At 45.0% G+C, this 21,461-nt stretch overlaps 1 protein-coding gene across 3 annotated transcripts in view; it reads right to left on the reverse strand.

Annotated features, from left to right (window-relative positions):
- Positions 1-2,060: 2,060 nt before the first annotated feature.
- CMSS1 (cms1 ribosomal small subunit homolog) overlaps positions 2,061-21,461 on the reverse strand; it is a 263,733-nt gene continuing 244,332 nt past the window's right edge. For all 3 annotated transcript variants that reach the window (XM_038766081.1, XM_038766080.1, XM_038766082.1), the window contains 8 exons: positions 19,517-19,588; positions 17,380-17,509; positions 8,796-8,855; positions 7,830-7,932; positions 6,428-6,488; positions 5,667-5,754; positions 3,548-3,636; positions 2,061-2,351 (listed from right to left, as the gene is read on the reverse strand). In XM_038766081.1, coding sequence (XP_038622009.1) covers positions 2,268-2,351; positions 3,548-3,636; positions 5,667-5,754; positions 6,428-6,488; positions 7,830-7,932; positions 8,796-8,855; positions 17,380-17,509; positions 19,517-19,588 — 687 coding nt within the window. In that variant the 3' untranslated portion in view covers positions 2,061-2,267. The remainder of the gene's footprint in view (positions 2,352-3,547; positions 3,637-5,666; positions 5,755-6,427; positions 6,489-7,829; positions 7,933-8,795; positions 8,856-17,379; positions 17,510-19,516; positions 19,589-21,461) is intronic.

The following is a 21,461-nucleotide window of genomic DNA, read 5'->3' on the forward strand; positions in this document are numbered from 1 at the left end:
CATTAAAGGCGGCCTCTCTCCCTCTCAGACTTTGAGTCCTCTGTAGGTCAGGCACTGTGCCTTATCTAATTGAACAGTAATTAGGCCCATAAAGGGCACTTAACAAATACCATAATTATTAGTATTGTTATTAGAGGGCAGAGTCAAACTGGAAACCAGCTTGGTGCTGCTGGGGCTCCAGGGAACCCCTCGTTCTAGCTGAAGCTGAGGGGGCAGGCAGTCCTGGGCTGGGGTCTCAGGTTTGGCCTCCCCAGTATGTGAGGAATGCAGCGGACGTTTCCAATTGATTTGCAGTGTTTGCTCAAGCCCTTCTGGACGAGAGGTTGGGTGAAGGCAGGACAAACTGTGACAAAAATTCATGGGACCCACTCACTATAGAGAACCCCCACCCGCTCTGTCTACGACTAAAATTTCCCCCAGAGGAGTTCTACCCTCACCCCCGTTTCCTCACCCTGGTGTTTCTCTGCTCTCCCCTGTAAACAAGCCTTTCTCTCTGCAGAACCACCCTCTTCGAAAAACAACACACACATACACGCACAGAGAATCTCCTTCCCGCTTCCATCCCCCTCTCACCCTTTCACATTCCAGCTCGGGAACATTCAGGGAACGGCATCTGAAGAGCGGGGAGGTATGAGCAGTATTGTGTAACGCTTCCCTTGGGAAAACTCTGCTCAGAAGAATGCTCACTTAAGTGGTCACTGCAATCATGAAAGAACACTGAGCTAGAGGAGGAAACCTGCTAGGTATAGATAGGCAGTCGTGAAATGGGGGTGGGGGTTAGGTGTTACAACCTAACGGGGGGCATTGAGGATACCTCTAGGGAAAATCACGGGGTACAAGCAGGAGTTGAAGTGGTCTACGACGAAGAGTGCAGTAGGGACGGCTGGCCTGAAGTCTTTACAGGGTAATATGAGAAGAATAGTTTTCTCCTTGAGAAGGGAAAAAGACTGGTCAGGGATGTCCAAGCCCAGAGTTGACAGAGTCAACTGGCAGGGTAGAGAGCCGCCTGACAGAACCTGGCTGTTCGTCCCCATGGCTCAGCCCTTTCAACTTGCATCCGTCTTCAGCTATGTATAGGCAGCGTACAAAATGCTCTGAGTTGGAAAAACCCCAGAATATGATGATACAAAATGTTGCTGGGGAGACTCCCTTCAAGCCAGAGAAAGGGCAAGGAGCCTCATGCATAGGATTACTCTGCTGAGAAGATCTGTACCCCTGGCTGGGTCCCCAGCCATGGGGCTGACACCATCCTTGGCTGATTCAGGCACACTTGGATGTAACAGGCTGCCGGCAGCAGCAGTACAGTGATTTAGGGCACCCTAAGAGGCTCTCTGGCAATTCAGAAAGAAACATTTTTGAAGTTCTGTGGGCTCTTTTTCATCTTCTATCCTCCTTGCCTTCACTTTCAAAACACCTCTCATATTCCCTCTCATGAACATTTTCAAGTGCCTTCCTAGCTCTAGCCCCACTCTGAAGTGGCGAATTCAGCTAGCATCGGTCGTCTAGTTGACCTCTCTGGCCAATCCCTCCTGCTGACAAACATAGTCACTCTCATTACCTCAGAGGGAAAAATCAGAAGTAAAATTATAGTACCTCAGCAGTTCCTTGAATGGACTTTCAATCCAGAATGGAGTGGGGTTTCTGCCTGGGCAGCCGAGTTGTCTATTCAGCTCAATTACTTGATAGAACAGAAATGATTTTCCTTTGCCAGCCTTCTTTTGAGCCCTCAGCCCTGGTCCAGCAGTAAGAACTGAGCTGTTATGTGGGTCTCCAGCCACTGCAGCCCTAAAATAGAGGTTTTAAAATCAAGATTTGGTCAAGGATCTTACAGGCTGCTGGCAGTAATGATTGCTTTGCTATTCCCCTCAAATTCACAGCTGGATCCATCCTCTCAGGACAGAGATGGTGACTTTTTGAGTCTAAGTGCAGTGTTCCCATGCCTCTCTGCAAGTTATACTAGGAATGGCAGCATCAGGCTGTTTGGCAACTAAAAGTTCTCAGACACGCAATAAAAACCATTTTTGCCTGGCGCATAGTAAGCGCTTAACAAATTCCCTTAATTATTATTATTATTATTGTTACATTTTATTAGAAAAAAAAAGAGATGGAACAAAGCTAATGTCTCCTTTCTGTTAAGCATCCTATAAAGCAAAAACAGAATTAGCCCTGACTGGTGGTGATTCAATGCTGGAGATTAGAGACTTGATGGAATCCGTGGCCCCAGTGTCCCATGTGTGATGAGCTTGAATCTTCATTTGGACAGGACTTCAAAAAAGACCCAGCTTCAAAGATTCTGTCCTGCACAGCTTTATCACTCTCATTTCCAGAAGTTCAATGGTGTCTTTCCTTATCTGAACAAGAGCAAAGCAAATGGACACACACCAGGTTAAGTTGAGCGGTGCTTCAATGCATTCATTAAAAGCAACTCTCTGCCTTGCTGCTATTTCCCCGGCTGTTATTCCAAGCAGTGTCACGGTGGGAGATTCTCCAAATACACATCTGATCTGGAGGTGAGGTGGTGACTTGAGGAACGGAGAGGGAGCCCCAGAAAACTTTCTGGGTTTCTGAGTTTCATTAAAACCATGCTTACAGTCACAGTTTTCAAAATCTTTTGGCAACGTAGTTTAGAAGGCTGCTTTCTGTGCTCTTTTATGCCTTGAGTCACAGTGTTGAGGCTAACGACATGTTTACATATAATATTACTTTTATCACTACTACTAAATAGCCATAAAATATGTATAGCCTACAATAAAAATATATGGTCACCATATATTATTGTACAATTGGGATAATACTGACTGTCCAGGTGCTCAGTTAGATTTGATGTCCATACAGAATTAGGAACAAAAATATTCTTCTAGGATTCTTCCAGAACGACTGTTCCCCAACTAGGGCCACTGCTGTTGGCCCTGATGACCTGAAATTACTGGCAAACACATCTGATACTACAACAATCCACTTCTTACCCATCAGCCCCTGAAAAGCATTCAGTAAGTATGAAATATAATCATTATATATTTGGCACAAGGAGTCAGAAGAAATTTTCATTGAATCTCCCTTGGACATTGGATTTCTTTGAGATACACGACGATCCGCAACATTAGTCAGTGTCTCCCCCAGAGATTGTGAGCAGTGTGAGAGACCCGAAACAATATATGGAAACCCAATGAGCTATCAAAAGACCCTATACCCACACAAAATTCCAGCTTTAAGTATCTGTGACAGACTTAAGGTCTTCTGCTTCAGCTGACTCTTACAGCTGGGGCATAGGTGCCTGGATCTCACTGAAAAGTAAACACTTCAGCCCATCTAACCACCAAAAGTCAACATCAAGGAGAAAGAGAAGTGTAAAAGCTTGTAGGATTATGGGTAAAGGGTTAACTTCCTCCCTCTACATTCACAGTTACCTCAGAAACAAATGCCAGAAACCAATTAGAAGGCCAGAATATGCTGGCTCTTGGTGTCGGGGACTTTATTACCACGCATATACTCAAAAGTTCAAATTTAAAGCCAACGTGATTAAAAACAATCGTGGGTTACACTGTACCTCGGGAATATCCATCAGTCTCCTCAACTTCTGATCCCTCCAGTTCCAATCAAAAACCAGATATTTTAAGGAGTTCAAATTCAGGCCATCTGAAAAGACAGGGAGGGTTTTTCACATGACATAGGCTTATCAAAATTATTATTATTATTTTTTCTTTTAGTTGCTTTGGCCTACTTGGCTGTCCTCTCTCCAGGCAACTAATCTCTGAACATTAAGTGCTCTCCTTACTTGACAGAAAACAAACTCGACATGCTTTCAAACTTCCTCACCACGTAATTCCACTGTGGGATTTGAAGATAAATACAAAGGCAGAGACACTACCATTAAGCCCGCCAAATGCTCCTAACCTTGCCAGACAGTCATCCCGGAGCCTCTGTGACCCCAAACCACAGGGGTTGAATTTTCCCTGCTAGCCACGACTGGTAAGCTACAGTCTCTGTAGGTTTTGGTGAATTACACCTCGGCAGAGATGAGCCAGACTCCATGAGAATGGATCTGGACTGGGAGATGACTGGGAAATCTCCCGTAGGCTAAATCCATTTAGGACCATGGTAATCATCTGTCCCCTTTGGCAATTCAACTTAAATGTAAGGGATCCCCATTGACATACAGGCTCTTGTCCTGGAATCGGAGAGAGGGGAGTGAGGGTGGAGGGGTTGGTCTCCTTATTCCTCTGCCAGAGTCTTTTTCGGCCACATATGTCTCCTCTCTGCCCATGTTCCCTCCACTGTATTCACTTCTACCATCAGTTGACTCTCCACTATCATTTACTAATTCATCCTCAAATCCTACCTCCCCCAGAGCCTACCACAGTTATAAAGAATGAACAATGAATCCCAGCTCTCATGAGAACTGACAACATTCTTTCAAAGGAACATCAACAATATGTACAATAAAAACTGATTTTTCCGAACTGCAGCTGGCCAAACTGACTCAACGAACACCCAAACCAAAGGTAACCTAGATAAACTGGAAAAAAAGCAAGCTTATATAGCTGAACTAAACTGGTGTCTCTTTTTCTGAGGTATGATTACAAAATGGAGATTGGTTAGCATAACGGTTGGATTGCTCCTATTAAGTTCCACCACAGTATCGGATAATCAACTTCCTACTGTTTGTAAGCGATCCCCAAGGCCCTGAAATATTGTAAAGAATGAGTGATACATGCTCATGTTTTGCTTCATTAAATTCACGTCCCTATAGGAGGTACAGTGCCTTTCATCTGCTTCATACAGCACATGTACTGTAGTGAAAAGCAACATTGCCCCACAAAATACAAACTATTTGCACAATTACTACAAAAACAGTCATCGTCTGCTGAAATGCTTCCTATAGGGAGAAGGTCACTACAAATTTTTTCCATAATACATGAGTTCAATTTCAGTAGATTTAAAAAACAGAACAAATCAAAAAAACTGGATGTGGAACTGGGAAGAGAGAAGTCCTGATAATGCAGCAGGAAGACTAACCCTGAAGGTATCCTGGAGGATAACTACTTTCCAGGGAGGGGAATAAATGATTTCCAAGGTTACTTCGAGCAATGTTCTATCTTTAGCTCTGCTGTACTTGAGAACGATGAGCTCAGCACAGGCGACTCTTCTGGGTACAATCCCATCTTGTTCCCCCTCGACACCTCTACTTTCTGCTCCTGAGAAGCAGCATGGCCTAGTGGGAAGAGCGTGGGCCTCAGGGTCAGATGACCTGGGTTCTAATCCCAACTCCACTACATACCTGCTGTGTGACTTGGGCAAATCACTTAGCTTCTTAGTACCCCATTCCTTCATCTGCAACATGGGGATTCAATACCTACCTATTCTCCCTTCAACTTAAACTGCGAGCCCCATGTGGGATCTGATTATCGTGTTTCCATCCCAGCACTTAGCATACAGTGCTTGGCACCTAGTAAGGGCTTAACAAATATCACAATTATTATTATTTTTATTATTTTGCTTGAGAGTTTCTCATTCCCCACTCGCTCAAAAGAGTTGTATCACTTTCAGGGTGATACTGAAAGTCTCTATTACCTGACCCTCACTCTCCCTCCTATACTCTCCTTTTCTTGTAGTGTGTTCAGTCCAACTCCCTGGCCCTGAGAAAGGTTGACCCTCTCCTTTCCTACCTTGCTGAACCAGTGCTTTGATTCTGCCAGGAGTTCCCACTGCTAGATGGATGACACTTTTCTCCAGCAACCTCACCTGCTCCTGAATCTGATCCACGATGCACGCATGAGGGAAGAAAGAAAAGAGAGGGTCAGCGTGTTGAAACCAGCTAGTCCAAAACATAATCCAAATCAAAGTATTGAGGAAAGGGTCTCGGGTGTAGCATATGTAGGCTCAAACTCTGGTCAGGTTGAGAACCCCGGACATCCTCTTGGTCGCTAGTGCCCTGTGGAGGGAATGGAACTAGACCGTGAGGGAATCTGAACACCCAAGTAACAGGGGCATGGGAACCGAAAGAAAATGCTCTGTGCTCCAGTTTTCCTATCTGTAAAACAGGGATTCAATTCACCCCTGTTCTTCCTCCTACTTAGATTGTGAGGCCCACCTGGGACTGGAGGGTTCGAAACTGATTATCTTGTATCTACTACAAAACTTAGTATAGTGCTCGGCACATAGAAAGTGTTTAACAAATGTTATTATTATTATTTTTGTTACAACTACTGACAGTATTACTACCACTACTATTACTATTAATAATAATAGTGATAAAACTCCAGGTGATGGTTAAATACAGCTTCAGCAGGCTATGGGCCGATGAGAAGGCCTTGGTGAAATGGAGCTGAGGAGCAGTGGATGTGCTCTAAGGTTGACCCCAGTGGTTTTCCCTGCCTCTAAACAACAGCCCTCTGGTCCAGACAGGGCACCATAGATCTTTGCTCACCTTTATGTGCTTTGCAAACAACTTTAGAACCTTGCAGTCTCCTTTGAATGGAGCCATTGACCTAGTGAGAAAAATAGAAGGGGTCAGGCAAACACTTTTCAACATGCAGGTTCCCAGTTGCATTGCTTTTCAAGCACAAATGCCTGGAAGAAGCATAGTATTTGACTTGTAAACCCAAAGAACCTCCTACTAAATGACAAAAAAAATCACCTGTCAGATCCTAACCTTGTAAAAAGTAACACTGGAATTTTGGTCAGTTTGGAGCAATAGGGATATTTATTTTTCTCCCTCAAAACATCTTAAGAAGTGTTGCTGGCTCAAATCAGTTAGAAATGTAGTTTTAAGAGGCCCTCTTTCAGACCCACCTCTTTTCAAGCACATATTGAGTGTGTAATGGCATTTTCTAGGAATAGAAAAAAAGAGTTGAAAACATGAAAACATGCTCTTTTCAAAGCAATGAAATGTCAAGATGAACCCTGGCGTAGCCAGACCAGCAAGGGTGAGTGGATGGCAGTGCTGTGGTGCAGTTTTGATACCACAAACAATTTTTAGAGCAAAGCTCTTGCTGTTTTAAGACTAGGAGAACTCTAGAGTTGTTTTACACGAGCATTTCCAAGGGCACAGCTAGAACATCCACTCCGCTCACTGGCAGAAGCCTTTTCGGACTGAGTTTAAAAGGACCGAGTTGCTAAGCCACAGGTTTTGGATGTTTCAGTCCACTGGGCTACACTGCCTCATATTCAAGTTCTGTATTCATGGGTCTGTTTCATGGTCTGCATGCCTATTAACCGCTGGCAGTCCCGAAACGCTGTGGCTTCTTTTGACCTTCTGACCTTCCAAGAAACAGAACTTATTCATTCATTCATTCAATCGTACTTATTGAGCGCTTACAGTGTGCAGAGCACTGTGCTAAGTGGTTGGGAAGTACAAGTTGACAACACCTAGAGACGGTCCCTACCCAACAACGGGCTCACAGTCTAGAAGGGGGAGACAGACAACAAAACAAAACATGTGGACAGGTGTCAAGTCATCAGAACAAATAGAATTAAAGCTAATTCTATTAAAGCTTATCAAGTGGCAGTGAATGAACCACGAAGGCGCCACTGTTTAGGGGCTTGTAATGGAGTCGGTGGATAATCCAGGCTCATTCATTCATTCAATCGTATTTATTGAGTGCTTCCTGTGTGCAGAGCACTGTACTAAGCGCTTGGGAAGTACAAGTCAGCAACACAGATGCCCCAGCTGCTTGAGAGTCCCTCCAAAAGGATGGGGCCAGAAGGTTGAAACTCTAATGGGTTAAAGTCAAGTTTGGGGGCCGTTATCTGTAGATTGCATTTATCCATGTTCCTCATTCGCATGGCTGAGCCACCTTTTATTGGAAAAGATGGATAAAACTGCTCACCGCATGACTTCCAAAGCACGGCGAGCAGAACTGCAGATGATCAGCATCAGCACCGATTTCTTCTCCTTGTGGTTTTTGCGGAGCTTTGCCCACTTGGGACAGACTGCAAAAAAGAGCCCAGAAAATCATCCTCGAAAGGCATCAGGAGCAGACCAGTGGGTCCCCTGTTTGGAGGGATATTTATTTTTCTACCTCTACCTCTAAACATCTTAAGAAGTGTTACTGGCTCAAATCAATTAGAAATGTAGTTTTAAGAGGCCCTCTTCCAGACCCACCTCTTTTCAAGCACATATTGAGTGTGTAATGGAATTTTCTAGGACTAGAAAAAAGAGTTGAAAAGGAGATGAAAATCATCCTCAAAAGGCATCATGAGCTGACCAGTGGGTCCCCTAGTTAGAGCCCAAATTGTTGCAGGGACAGAGGATACCACAAAACTAATTATAATGTTAGGAGTATTTACATATTCTGAAGCTTTAATCTAGGCTGAGGATGGAAAACACAGACTCAGGAAAACCAACTTAACAATACCCAAAACATGAGGTATCAAAGGACTGGGCAGATATAAAATCATACATAACAAGCCGTTCAAAAAGGATGTTCTTTTGGGTGAGGAGGTGGCCCATTTGAAAATCCTTCACAAACAGGAGGGTGGAACGGCTTTAAAAATTAAATATGAGCCAAGGACGAGAAAAGAATCATCGGCTTAGTAGTGTGACTCGAAGGAAATTGGCATCTATGTCATCATGATCAAGCAGTGAGCCAGTCAAAAGCCAATGTCAAAATGTCATTTCTCAAAACTTTTATTTCAAAATGTAAGGAAATTAATTTCGCATTTGCATAGCATAGGTTTTTAGCTCACTGAGAAAATACATCAAATCAGGCGGGATTCCAATGATCCCCAAACGTTACTTCTGGAATGAGCTGAGAAGGCCGAAGAAAAAACGCGAAGCAAAAGCATTTACTCACTTTCCTTTAAGTACGAAGAAAAACTGTGAGACAGGTCGTTGGCTGGGAGAAAACACGAATCTGCAAACATAGAAAGAACCCAATCAACCAAACAGTGGAGTGGATTAGATGTTGATGGACGGGTCTCCATGGAGATCTTTAAAAACTTAAAAGAAGTCAAGTGAAAAGCCTGGTTTACAGCATGATTTCATGGCTCACCAGCATCCAGCTTTTTTTTTTTTAAGTTCTGTTTGAATTATAAAAAGAAACCAGCTTTGTCTTGACTCTCCCAAGGGACTGCTCCAAACTGCTTCTAACTGGCGGTGAAGAAAGCTAATGTACCTGGAAAGCATTAATGAAAACACCTCTTCACCAAAGAGCCGGCCCAGGCTGCTCAACACAATTGTTTCCACCCACCTCCCTCGCCTCCACAAAGACCTGAAATCACTTATTCTCCCATCAACCCAAGCATACGGGTGACTCCCACTCTGAGAAGAACTGTGAGAAATCTGGATCGACTTTCACGGGATAAACCACTGGAAGGAAAAACAAAACAAGACAAAACACACCCACCAAACAAACCAAGACCAAAATGTGCACAAGGCAAATCCTAAACCAGATTTGGTGACAGTGACTTCCGTTGTGTTTTCTCTGAATTTGCCAGTGGTGGTCATGTTGAATCGATTACGTCAGTGAACAGAGTTGTCCACACACTTCATTGCATTTGGTTCCCTGCTGCCCTAGCTATAAGGTTCTGTAAGGGACACGGGCTTGGTGGGGAAAGATGATCTTACCCCACCATCTATGCAAACCTGGGAGAATGTCTTCTTCATGATGGCTGTGGGGATTAGATCTTGCAGTGCTTAAATCTGTAATGAAAGGAACGCCAGGACACTCTTCTTCCATTTGAGATTCGTAACGATTTTGGGGTAGACAGTGGGATGATTGCCATTCTAATAAAACTGCTTTGCACATACCCAAAACAATTTATTCAAAAGAGCAGCCTTCTAAAGGGCTCGGTCGATGTTTACAAAATCTAAAATATGGATTTTATATTTACTTTCAAAATGAACTACCAAGCCCAAGGGTGCCAGGGCAATGAAGTGCCAAGGCCAGAGGTCCAGGATTAAGCCCTGGAGCCAAGCTCAAAGGCCTCTGTTCTGTTTTAATTTCCGAGTTTCACCCCTCATGACTGTATTGTTTAATTCCCCAAAGCATTTTGGACTGCTTTATTAAAATGACACACAGGGGCTCATCACGGACCTCAAACAATGCTACAGACATTCTGTTTCATTTTTACCTTCAATGACCATGGGAGAGCATGACGTGTTTTCATCTTCCAAAAGGCTGCAGAAAGTAAGAAACTACCCCTATTATCTCATAAATCCTTCCCATGTGGTAGGTAGAGTCTTAAGCAGGACTTCAAAAGAGGGGGAAAAAAAATGGAGTCACCGCCAAAAAAAGGCCTTAGCTGAAGCCCAGGAGGAGCATTTATTACTTCTGCTCAATGTGATGAAGCAACCCGGTCAGAGCTGCTCTTTGCAGGGTCCAGAGGGCCGATGGGAATGACTTCTGACAGCTGTTGGAGCTACTTGGACGTCTACACGTTAAACACAAGATCCGATCCATATGGAAATAGGCTGCCCCTCTGGCCTAAAGCTCTTTCTTATTGGGCTGGAGACAGGTCGGAAAAGAGGGGTGGGGGGACTACACACACACACACACACACACACTTATTTCTCCAAATCTAATGCATGTTTTTCGAAGAACCATACATCATAGGGGAATCCGAAAAATTCTGAGGCCAGGCCACTTACACTAATCAAGCTTGAAGACAGAACCATTTCCTGACGGAGGGAGGCAAGCAAATAAAACTTGATCGAGAATAGGGCAGAATTCCACTAAACAGCCCTATTTTGGCTGTAAACAAACTCAAAAGACCATCATTAAAGATGAAATATGCGTATTAAAACTGAGCCGTAAATAGGCTGAGACATATGGAGGTGGCTAGGAAAGATGCCTTTTCTCAACTCTAAGGGAGCTCAGTGCAAAGTCAAGCTTCAAAACACTGAATTCAACACAACTAGAAGTCTTTAGAACTGATGGGATCTCAAAATAGAAAGCTGGGTTCTAATCTGTTAGACTGTAAGTTCCTTGAGGGCAGGGACCATGTCTATCAACTGTACTGTACTTTCACAAGCACTTAATACAGTACTACTACTAATAATAATGATGGCATTTGTTAAGCGCTTACTATGTGCAAAGCACTGTTCTAAGCGCTGGGGGTATACAAGGTGATCAGATTGTCCCACGTGGGGCTCACAGTCTTCATCCCCATTTTACAGATGAGGTAACTGAGGCACAGAGAAGTTAAATGGCTTGCCCAAAGTCACACAGCACACAAGTGGAAGAGCTGGGATTCGAACCCTTGACCTTTGACTCCCAAGCCCATGCTCTTTCCACTGAGCCATGCTGCTTCAAGTAAATAATAATAATAATAATGGTATTTGTTAAGTGCTTAGTGTGTGCCAAGCACTGTGCTAAGCACTGTGGTAACCAGATTGTCTCATGAGGGGCTCACAGTCTTAATCCCCATTTTACAGATGAGGTAACGGAGGCACAAATAAGTCAAGTGACTTGCCCGAAGTCACACAGCTGACAAGTGGCGGATCCGGAATTAGAACCCAAGACTTCTGACTCCCAAGCCCGGGCTTTTTCCACTAAAGCCTCACTGCTTCCACTGATTGATTACTCCTGGCTCCATCACTTACCTGCTACGTGACCTTGGGCATGTCACTTAATTTCCCTGTGCCTCAGTTTTATCATCTATCAAATGGGGGTTAAATACCTGTTCTCCCTCCCCTCCTCGCCCCCGAGTCCTGAGACTGAGCCCCACGTGGGACAGAGACTGGGTCTCATCTGATTATATAGTATAAGCCGAGCACAGTGCCTGGCCCAAAGTTAACACTTATTGTTACTGGGAAAGAACACTGAGCAGCAAGTGAATAATTTAAATGTCGTTTATGGTTTCGTGTATTTGAGAGTGAGAGGTGATGATGAAAGCTGGGACCATAGTTCCTGCCTGGGATCATCATCATCAATAGTATTTATTGAGCGCTTACTGTGTGCAGAGCACTGTACTAAGCACTGGGGATGCACAAGTTGGCAACATATAGAGACAGTCCCTACCCAACAGTGGGCTCACAGTCTAAGAGGTAGTCAAAAGGTTTCTGCTGCATAGGGACGGGGCATGGGCCTGGTAGTCACAAGGTTTGCTGCCATTTGCTGCATGGGGTTAGGGCACGGGCCTGGTAGTCATCATCATCAATCGTTTATTGAGCGCTTACTGTGTGCAGAGCACTGTACTAAGCGCTGGGGAAGTACAAGTTGGCAACATATCGAGACAGTCCCTACCCAACAGTGGGCTCACAGTCTAAGAGGTAGTCACAAGGTTTCTGCTGCATAGGGACGGGGCATGGGCCTGGCAGTCACAAGGTTTGCTGCCATTTGTCTGCTGCATGGGGTTTGGGCACGGGCCTGGGAGTCATCATCATCAATCGTATTTATGGAGCACTTACTGTGTGCAGAGCACTGTACCAAGCGCTTGGGAAGTCCAAGTTGGCAACATACAGAGACAGTCCCTACCCAACAGTGGGCTCACAGTCTAAGAGGTAGTCACAAGGTTTCTGCTGCATAGGGACGGGGCATGGGCCTGGGAGTCACAAGGTTTGCTGCCATTTGTCTGCTGCATGGGGTTGGGGCACGGGCCTGGTAGTCATCATCATCAATCGTATTTATTGAGTGCTTACTGTGTGCAGAGCACTGTACTAAGCGCTTCGGAAGTACAAGTTCGCAACATATAGAGACAGTCCCTACCCAACAGTGGGCTCACAGTCTAAAATGTAGTCACAAGGTTTCTGCTGCATAGGGACGGGGCATGGGCCTGGGAGTCACAAGGTTTGCTGCCATTTGTCTGCTGCATAGGGTTGGGGCACGGGCCTGGTAGTCATCATCATCAATCGTATTTATTGAGCGCTTACTGTGTGCAGAGCACTGTACTAAGCGCTGGGGATGTACAAGTTGGCAACATGTAGAGACAGTCCTTACCCAACAGTGGGCTCACAGTCTAAAAGGTAGTCACAAGGTTTCTGCTGCATAGGGACGGGGCATGGGCCTGGGAGTCACAAGGTTTGCTGCCATTTGTCTGCTGCATAGGGTTGGGGCACGGGCCTGGTAGTCATCATCATCAATCGTATCTATTGAGCGCTTACTGTGTGCAGAGCACTGTACTAAGCACTTGGGAAGTACAAGTTGGCAACATATAGAGACAGTCACTACCCAACAGTGGGCTCACAGTCTAAAAGGTATTCAAAAGGTTTCTGCTGCATAGGGATAGGGCATAGGCCTGGTAGTCACAAGGTTTGCTGCCATTTGTCTGCTGCATAGGGTTGGGGCACGGGCCTGGTAGTCATCATTATCAATCGTATTTATTGAGCGCTTACTGTGTGCAGACCACTCTACTAAGCACTTCGGAAGTACAAGTTGGCAACATATTGAGACAGTCCCTACCCAACAGTGGGCTCACAGTCTAAAATGTAGTCACAAGGTTTTGCTGCATAGGGACGGAGCATGGGCCTGGGAGTCACAAGGTTTGCTGCCATTTGTCTGCTGCATGGGGTTAGGGCACGGGCCTGGGAGTCATCATCATCAATCGTATTTATTGAGCGCTTACTGTGTGCAGAGCACTGTACTAAGCGCTTGGGAAGTACAAGTTGGCAACATATAGAGACAGTCCCTACCCAACAGTGGGCTCACAGTCTAAGACGTAGTCACAAGGTTTCTGCTGCATAGGGACAGGGCATGGGCCTGGGAGTCACAAGGTTTGCTGCCATTTGTCTGCTGCATGGGGTTTGGGCACGGGCCTGGTAGACATCATCATCAATCGTATTTATTGAGCGCTTACTGTGTGCAGAACATTGTACCAAGCGCTTGGGAAGTACAAGTTGGCAACATATAGAGACAGTCCCTACCCAACAGTGGGCTCACAGTCTAAAAGGTAGTCACAAGGTTTCTGCTGCATAGGGACGGGGCATGGGCCTGGGAGTCACAAGGTTTGCTGCCATTTGTCTGCTGCATAGGGTTGGGGCACAGGCCTGGGAGTCATCATCATCAATCGTATTTATTGAGTGCTTACTGTGTGCAGAGCACTGTACTAAGCGCTTGGGAAGTCCAAGTTGGCAACATATAGAGACAGTCCTTACCCAACAGTGGGCTCACATTCTAAAATGTAGTCACAAGGTTTCTGCTGCATAGGGACGGGGCATGGGCCTGGCAGTCACAAGGTTTGCTGCCATTTGTCTGCTGCATAGGGTTAGGGCACGGGCCTGGTAGTCATCATCATCAATCATATTTATTGAGCGCTTACTGTGTGCAGAGCACTGTACTAAGCACTTGGGGAGTACAAGTTGGCAACATATAGAGACAGTCCTTACTCAACAGTGGGCTCACAGTCTAAAAGGTAGTCACAAGGTTTCTGCTGCATAGGGATGGGGCATGGGCCTGGGAGTCACAAGGTTTGCTGCCATTTGCTGCATGGGGTTGGGGCACGGGCCTGGTAGTCATCATCATCAATCATATTTAGTGAGCGCTTACTGTGTGCACAGAACTGTACTAAGCGCTTGGGAAGTACAAGTTGGCAACATATAGAGACAGTCCCTACCCAACAGTGGGCTCACAGTCTAAAAGGCAGTCACAAGGTTTCTGCTGCATAGGGATGGGGCATGGGCCTGGGAGTCACAAGGTTTGCTGCCATTTGTCTGCTGCATGGGGTTAGGGCACGGGCCTGGTAGTCACCATCATCAATCGTATTTATTGAGCGCTTACTGTGTGCAGAGCACTGTACTAAGTGCTGGGGATGTACAATTTGGCAACATATAGAGACAGTCCCTACCCAACAGTGGGCTCACAGTCTAAAAGGTAGTCACAAGGTTTCTGCTGCATAGGGACGAGGCATGGGCCTGGGAGTCACAAGGTTTGCTGCCATTTGTCTGCTGCATAGGGTTGGGGTATGGGCCTGGGAGTCACAAGGTTTGCTGCCATTTGTCTACTGCATGGGGTTAGGGCACAGGCCTGGGAGTCATCATCATCAATCGTATTTATTGAGCACTTACTGTTTGCACAGCACTGTACTAAGCGCTTGGGAAGTCCAAGTTGGCAACATATAGAGACAGTCCCTACCCAACAGTGGGCTCACAGTCTAAAAGGTAGTCACAAGGTTTCTGCTGCATAGGGATGGGGCATGGGCCTGGGATTCACAAGGTTTGCTGCCATTTGTCTGCTGCATGGGGTTGGGGCACGGGCCTGGGAGTCATAATTATCAATCGTATTTATTGAGCGCTTACTGTGTGCAGAGCACTGTACCAAGCGCTTCGGAAGTACAAGTTGGCAACACACAGCAACGCACAGAGACGGTCCCTACCCAACAGTGGGCTCACAGTCTAGAAGGGGGAGACAGATGACAAAACATATTAACAAAATCAAATAAATCGAATAAATTTGTACAAGTAAAATAGAGTAATAAATATTCATTCATTCATTCGCATTTGAGTGCTTACTGTGTGTAGAGCACTGTACCAAGCGCTTGGGAAGTACAAGTTGGCAACACACAGAGATGGTCCCTACCCAACAGCGGGCTCACAGTCTAGAAGGGGGAGACAGACGACCAAACAAAACATATTAACAAAATAAAATAAATAGAATAAATTTGTACAAGTAAAATAAATAGAGTAATAAATATTCATTCATTCATTCGTATTTATTGAGCGCTTACTGTGTGCAGAGCACTGTACCAAGCGCTTGGGAAGTACAAGTTGGCAACATCTAGAGACGGTCCCTACCCACCAGTGGGCTCACAGTCTAGAAGGGGGAGACAGACGACAGAACAAAACATATTAACAAAATAAAATAAATAGAATAAAGTTGTACAAGTAAATTAGAGTAATAAATATTCATTCATTCATTCATATTTATTGAGCACTAACTCTCAACACCAAGAGAGACCTCGCTAGATCTTAAGCACCGTAACATCACACTTACCAACCTGGACAGGATTTAGGGCAAAACATTTTTCCAAGCCCAATTTCCAGCTCCTGAAAGCTCAAAGCACCCCACTGCCTTTGATGTTACAATTGCAGTATTCCAGACAAGGTTTCTGAATTACACTCTGCACCCATATTGCTTGACCTCTCTGTATAAGGCCCTGTACTAAGTGTTGAGAGGGAACAAGACAAAAGTTGAAAAAGATATGGTCTTTGCCTTCCTAAGATCTTATAATTCAATGGGGGAGACCAACAAATGTACAAATAATGGGCCAAATCATCAGTAATCCAAGTGTATACGGAGAAGCAGATGGAGCATGGGCCTGGGAATCAGAAGGTCATGGGTTCTAATCCTGGCTCTGCCACTTGTTGGCTGTGTGACCTTGGGTCAGTCACTTCCTGGGCCTTGGTTACCTCATCTGTAAAATGGGGACTGAGATTGTGAGCCCTACATGGGACAGGGACAGTGTTCAACCAAATTTGCTTGTATCCACTCCAGAGCTTAGTACAATGCCTGGCACTATTAACTGCTTAACAAATACCATTATTATTATTATTATCATAACAAGGTGACAAAACAATCCAGAGAGAGAGAAAGCTGGCCCATCATGGTTCCCGTAAAGATTTTCAAACTGGGAGCAACAATCTCCAATGAAAAAAGTGGATCATTTAATCATCAAGACTTGCTAAATGGGTCATTTTTCCTCAGATACTTCAGAGACAAAGGAATTGAAGACGCGTCTGAGAAAAAAGATGGGACTAAACTTGTCCAATCAATAAATTGCACAATCTCCGTAGCCTTTGGGGCCACCCTTACTTAGTATGCAGCAGAACGACACTTGGGTATCTGCTCTGCATAATGCGAAAAGGAAAGCTAGGGATGTAGAGGGAAAAGTTCAGCTTGGGAGCTGATATTTTCCTGTACATTGGCTGAATGCCATAGTGGGAAGCCAATATGTTTCCCAAAGCTTCTTGTTGCCAATGCTGGAGACATAAAACTGGGCTTGGGTGGACCATTCATCTGAACCAGAAATGGCATTGTTTGTGGTCTTGCAAATGCTCCTATAAATACCTCTGTTGGGCCAATCATGAGACCTCTTGCCAAAAGTCTGCCCCAGATTCAAGTTACAATTGGGATGAGGTTCAATTTGGTTAGTTCTTTGATGTCTAAGGTCAAAAACTCAGGAAGCAATGCAAAAAACCTACTGTCTCTAGGGGAAAAAACAATTCTACATTTCAATCATGCCATCAGTGGTATTTACTGAATGCTGTGTGTAGGGCACGGTACTAAGCACTTAGCACTGTACCCTTGATAGTTTGAAAATCAGATAATCCCTTTTTCCTACCAACCTCTCCTCTGTATGCATGAAGGTGTTGGGTTCCTTCTCAGTCCCCAACATCTTCATCATTTCAAAGCTGAGTCCTTGAGCAAGAAACAAACCTTGCTCCGATAAATCAGAACCGAGAACATCGGTTGCCAGGGTCTCATCCTTGTGGCTTCAACCTACCTGGAAGTATCAGTTCTTCTAGTTCAATCACAGAGCGCTTGGTGCCGAAGTGTTCTCTGATCAGCTTCTGCAAGTCCTCTGGGGCACCTGGCTTGGGCTCAGATTTTGCAAGGACATCAGAAATCTTCTTCTAAAAATTTGGGTGGGAGGTTGAGGGAGACAAAAACAGAGCAATAGGAACTTTAGAATGGAATCTGAGCTCTCCACGTCATCAGAAAGGAGCGACTTCTAAGTCATGCCCAACTCACGGAGTTTAGCAGGGAAGGAGGGGGTGGAATTTGTAATTCAGTGAGAGAGGCTCATGCCTTCAGTTATTTTCCAGGGGTTAATGAGGACAAATAAATGAACTATCCAAGAAAAATAACTTGATAGAAGTTTGTCATAATGACATTCCACAGTGTGACTTGCAGACTCTCATCTAACAGGAAGGAGGAAAGGGAACCTTGATCCTTGAGAGGCAGCATGAAGATTTTCCTTTAACAACAGGATATTTTCAGGACAAGAATCTGCCTTGCTCCCAAGGAAACTCCTCCAAAGGTCCTGAGGCCTGAAGGCCAGCCATAGGCAGCATACAGCCTCATTAGTTGATTCCCTCTAGCCCACTACCCAGTCCAGTAAAAGCAAAACATTCCAGAAGAATATCTGTATCAGGCATATCAACAGGTCCAGAGGTATAAATTAAAAGCTCTTTATTCAGTGAAGGCCACTACATTTATTGATAGAAATTGTGAACACCAGATAGCTCCCCGAGACCCTCAACAGTTTGTCAAAACAGGATGAGTCACCTTTCAGTCGAATTAATTACCCATCCTTGCTTTAGGCCTAGCCCACTTTCTAAGGCAGGAAAACACACGATCCTTTAGAGGAGAACCTGTGGGCCAAGACGACCCTGTGACCTAGGCTGGGATCCTGAGTTTGGGGAGGGGACTCCCTGCACTCTGCAGACGGGAACATGGAGGAATGAGTCCTAAGGCTCTCCAGCTGCTCCTAGACCCCACTTGTCTCCACTCCTGCTCCTTTCCAACTGTTACCATCCCATCATCGTCTCTCACCCAGCCAAGAATAAGGCAGCAGCCAAAAGGACTGAATATTGAAGATGTATCTTCTGGGGACCCAGTTTACACTGACCGTGTGGGGCTTTGGTTCTGGCCTTGATGACTATACACTCCAGCACTTCTTTGAAGGCCATTAAGGTGTATGAACTGCCATGCAGAGTGTGAATTCTTGCTTTTTTCCTAAACTGTGCCAAATCTCAACAATCCTGGGATCTCCCATTTTTCTTCTTGGCAATTTCTTCTCTCTCACCCCTCTGTGTTTTGCTATGTTTGAGTCCACTTTTTCTCCAACTTCCAATCCCATTTCTGCGGGCTCCCTCTATTAGTTCCTGCAGCAGTCAAGACTCCTTTGAGGGGTAGAGAACACTCCTCCCACTTTTCCTCAGTTCAGAAGTCCAGAGAGTCAATGATGACTCTTGTTTCTCTGGGGCCAGGAGGCTTTTGCCAGAGTCGCATGAAGCTTCAGTGGGTCCAAAGAGACAATTGTGTTACTTGAAGAGTAACTGCCTGAAGCCATATCATCCCTAACCCTTTTGCCAAGATAATGGCTGGGGTTTTTTTAGGCAGACTATACATCTCTCACACAGCTGCTTCTAGAAAGAGGTGATGATCTTTGAACCCAGGATTTCCACTGGTCTGGGATGGGGTTACTACACTCTCACCTAGATGCACGGAGATGAGTTAGATCAGGGCTGCTTAACTGGAGGGGGCGGGGGTCCTAGGACTCAATGTAACTTGGGAAGGGGCCGAGGGGCCAGTAAACAGATGCTCATTTAACCCTACGGCAGCTCTGACCTCAGTCCCCTTAATAAGCAACCTTAAAAATCACTTTAAAAATCCTTGTTTTTCCTTGGTCGCGTTAATGCACTCATTTTACTCCATGAGGCTAATTGCATTTTTTGTTATTTTTCAGACACCTTCAACTAAACATGTCACTTCCCATGGTCTCCACAGGCATGTGGCCCACATTGGGTGAGACGTGGATTTTCCCAACCCCATGACCTGTGGCGCAATCCTAATCTCAGAGAGGGAGGCTGCACCTAAAGAAAACCCAGCAGAGATTCAAATCCAAGAGTACCTACCTTTCGCCTCCTTTTGGCTTGAGGGGTACTCACTGCCTTCTCCTCTGGCTGAATCAGAAAGCATTCTTTAGGCTGGAAACACAAAGGGACAAAAAGTCAGGTGAGGAGGGGCAGGCATAAAAACCTGATTTCTGCTCAGAGAGTTTTTCCACTGTACATCTTCCAAGGTGCCTTTCTAGCACTGTAGTTCAGTCCATGGGGGAATGGGCTATTTGGAGAACAACAGCACATGGAGGACACATGCATGGGTGGGAAGTGAAAGTGACCAAGGAGAAAAGGATCATATCTCATAGGGAGGAGACCATCTTTGCTGGCAAGCCAGCATGGAGAATTTTACACTAGGTTTATGGGGTTGGCCAAAAAAGTCTTCCTGCCAGTAATCTGCAGCAAGGCTGGAAAACTAGGGGAGGTTTGGGAAATGTGGGTTTTTTTTCTTAAAATGGTATTTGTTAAGCACTTACTATGTGCCAAGCACTATACTAAGTGCTAGGGTAGATACAAGCTAATCAGGTTGGACACAGTCCCTGTCCCACATAGGGCTCACAGTCTTAATCCCCATTTTACAGATGAGTAACTGAGGCACAGGGAAGTTAAGTGACTAGCCCAGGTCACAGAGTTGACAGGTGGTGGAGCTGGGATTAAAACCCAGGTCCTCTGACCCTCAGGCCTGTGCTCTTTCCACTAGGCTATGCTGCTTCTAAATTCCAAGAGAGTTCCAAGAGAGGACAGAGAGATTGGAGAGGAGAAATCTTGTGACTACCCGAGGGCCTAAAAGAATGGGAAATTTTGGTCCATGGCTTCAAGCAGATCCAAGCCCAGCTGGTAACCTGGATGACTTCAGGCCTCCGAGTTATTACCTCGGACCCCTTAGCTACAGGCCTTAGACAATGGATTATGGTGCAGCTGAACATGGTGAAGAAAATCTCTGGATCAAAGGGATTAAAAATTCAAGGCATATTTTGGGCCGGGGGACTGGTGGCAAAGGGAGGAAAGTGGGTGAGTTCAGACCAAATAACAAGGAGGAGGTGGGCTGGGCCCTTTTGATTAAAAAGGCAGTGCTGGAGGCTGTGGTATAAGTGGTGGGAGAGCCACTGGGCCACCCGCTCCCTTCTGGGTTTAGGAATCTTAAACGCACAGGAGAACTGGTTTTCCACTGAGAATTCCTAGGTGGGGAAGATAGAGCTTTCTCTGTGTTGCAGGGTGTTGATGGAGTTTAGAGAATAGTGTCACATACTGGTTGGAGAATAGTGTCACATACTGGATGGGATTCCCGATAAACAGAAAGTTGAAGCTTTGAGTGATATACAGCACATTTAATTTAAATTTGTTATGAAGATGGTAATGGTTTCTAGAACACCCAACTACAAAACTATTCCCCTCAACCAGAAGCTAGGCTGAATAATAATAATAATAATAATGATAATAATGATGATATCTAAGAATGACTATAACTGAAAGGACAGGCCTGGGCATTGTGTTGGGCCTGCAGGTAACTCCAGACTCAATTATAACCGATGGAAAAACACTAAATCTCAAGAGCACATGAAATGAAAGGCCACTCACCGTTAACATGTCTATTCTAAATGATGTTGACTGTTCCATGCATTCTTTCAAACAGGAATAGAAAAAAACACCACCAAAAATGCTTACTTGTGCCTGCATTAAACCTTACCTATAATTTCTGAAAAGCTTACTGTTTTGCCTCAAGATGTGATGAAAGTTCTTCTCACCAATAGCTCCCAAAATAGCTTGCTTGTTACCTGACCTTTAAGTGCCCTACCCCATTCTGTGCTATTTTTATACCGCATTTTCAAAAACTTCAGAAAAACAGGAAATTTGTGCTAAGACCTTGATTTATAAACTAGAATGCCTCGAATTCCATGTTTATTAATCATAAGCAGAACACAAAATGTTTCCTGTGCTGCTTTTTTTTATGCAACATTTC

Source organism: Tachyglossus aculeatus, chromosome 24 (assembly GCF_015852505.1).
Source record: "Tachyglossus aculeatus isolate mTacAcu1 chromosome 24, mTacAcu1.pri, whole genome shotgun sequence".
Lineage (NCBI taxonomy): Eukaryota > Metazoa > Chordata > Mammalia > Monotremata > Tachyglossidae > Tachyglossus > Tachyglossus aculeatus.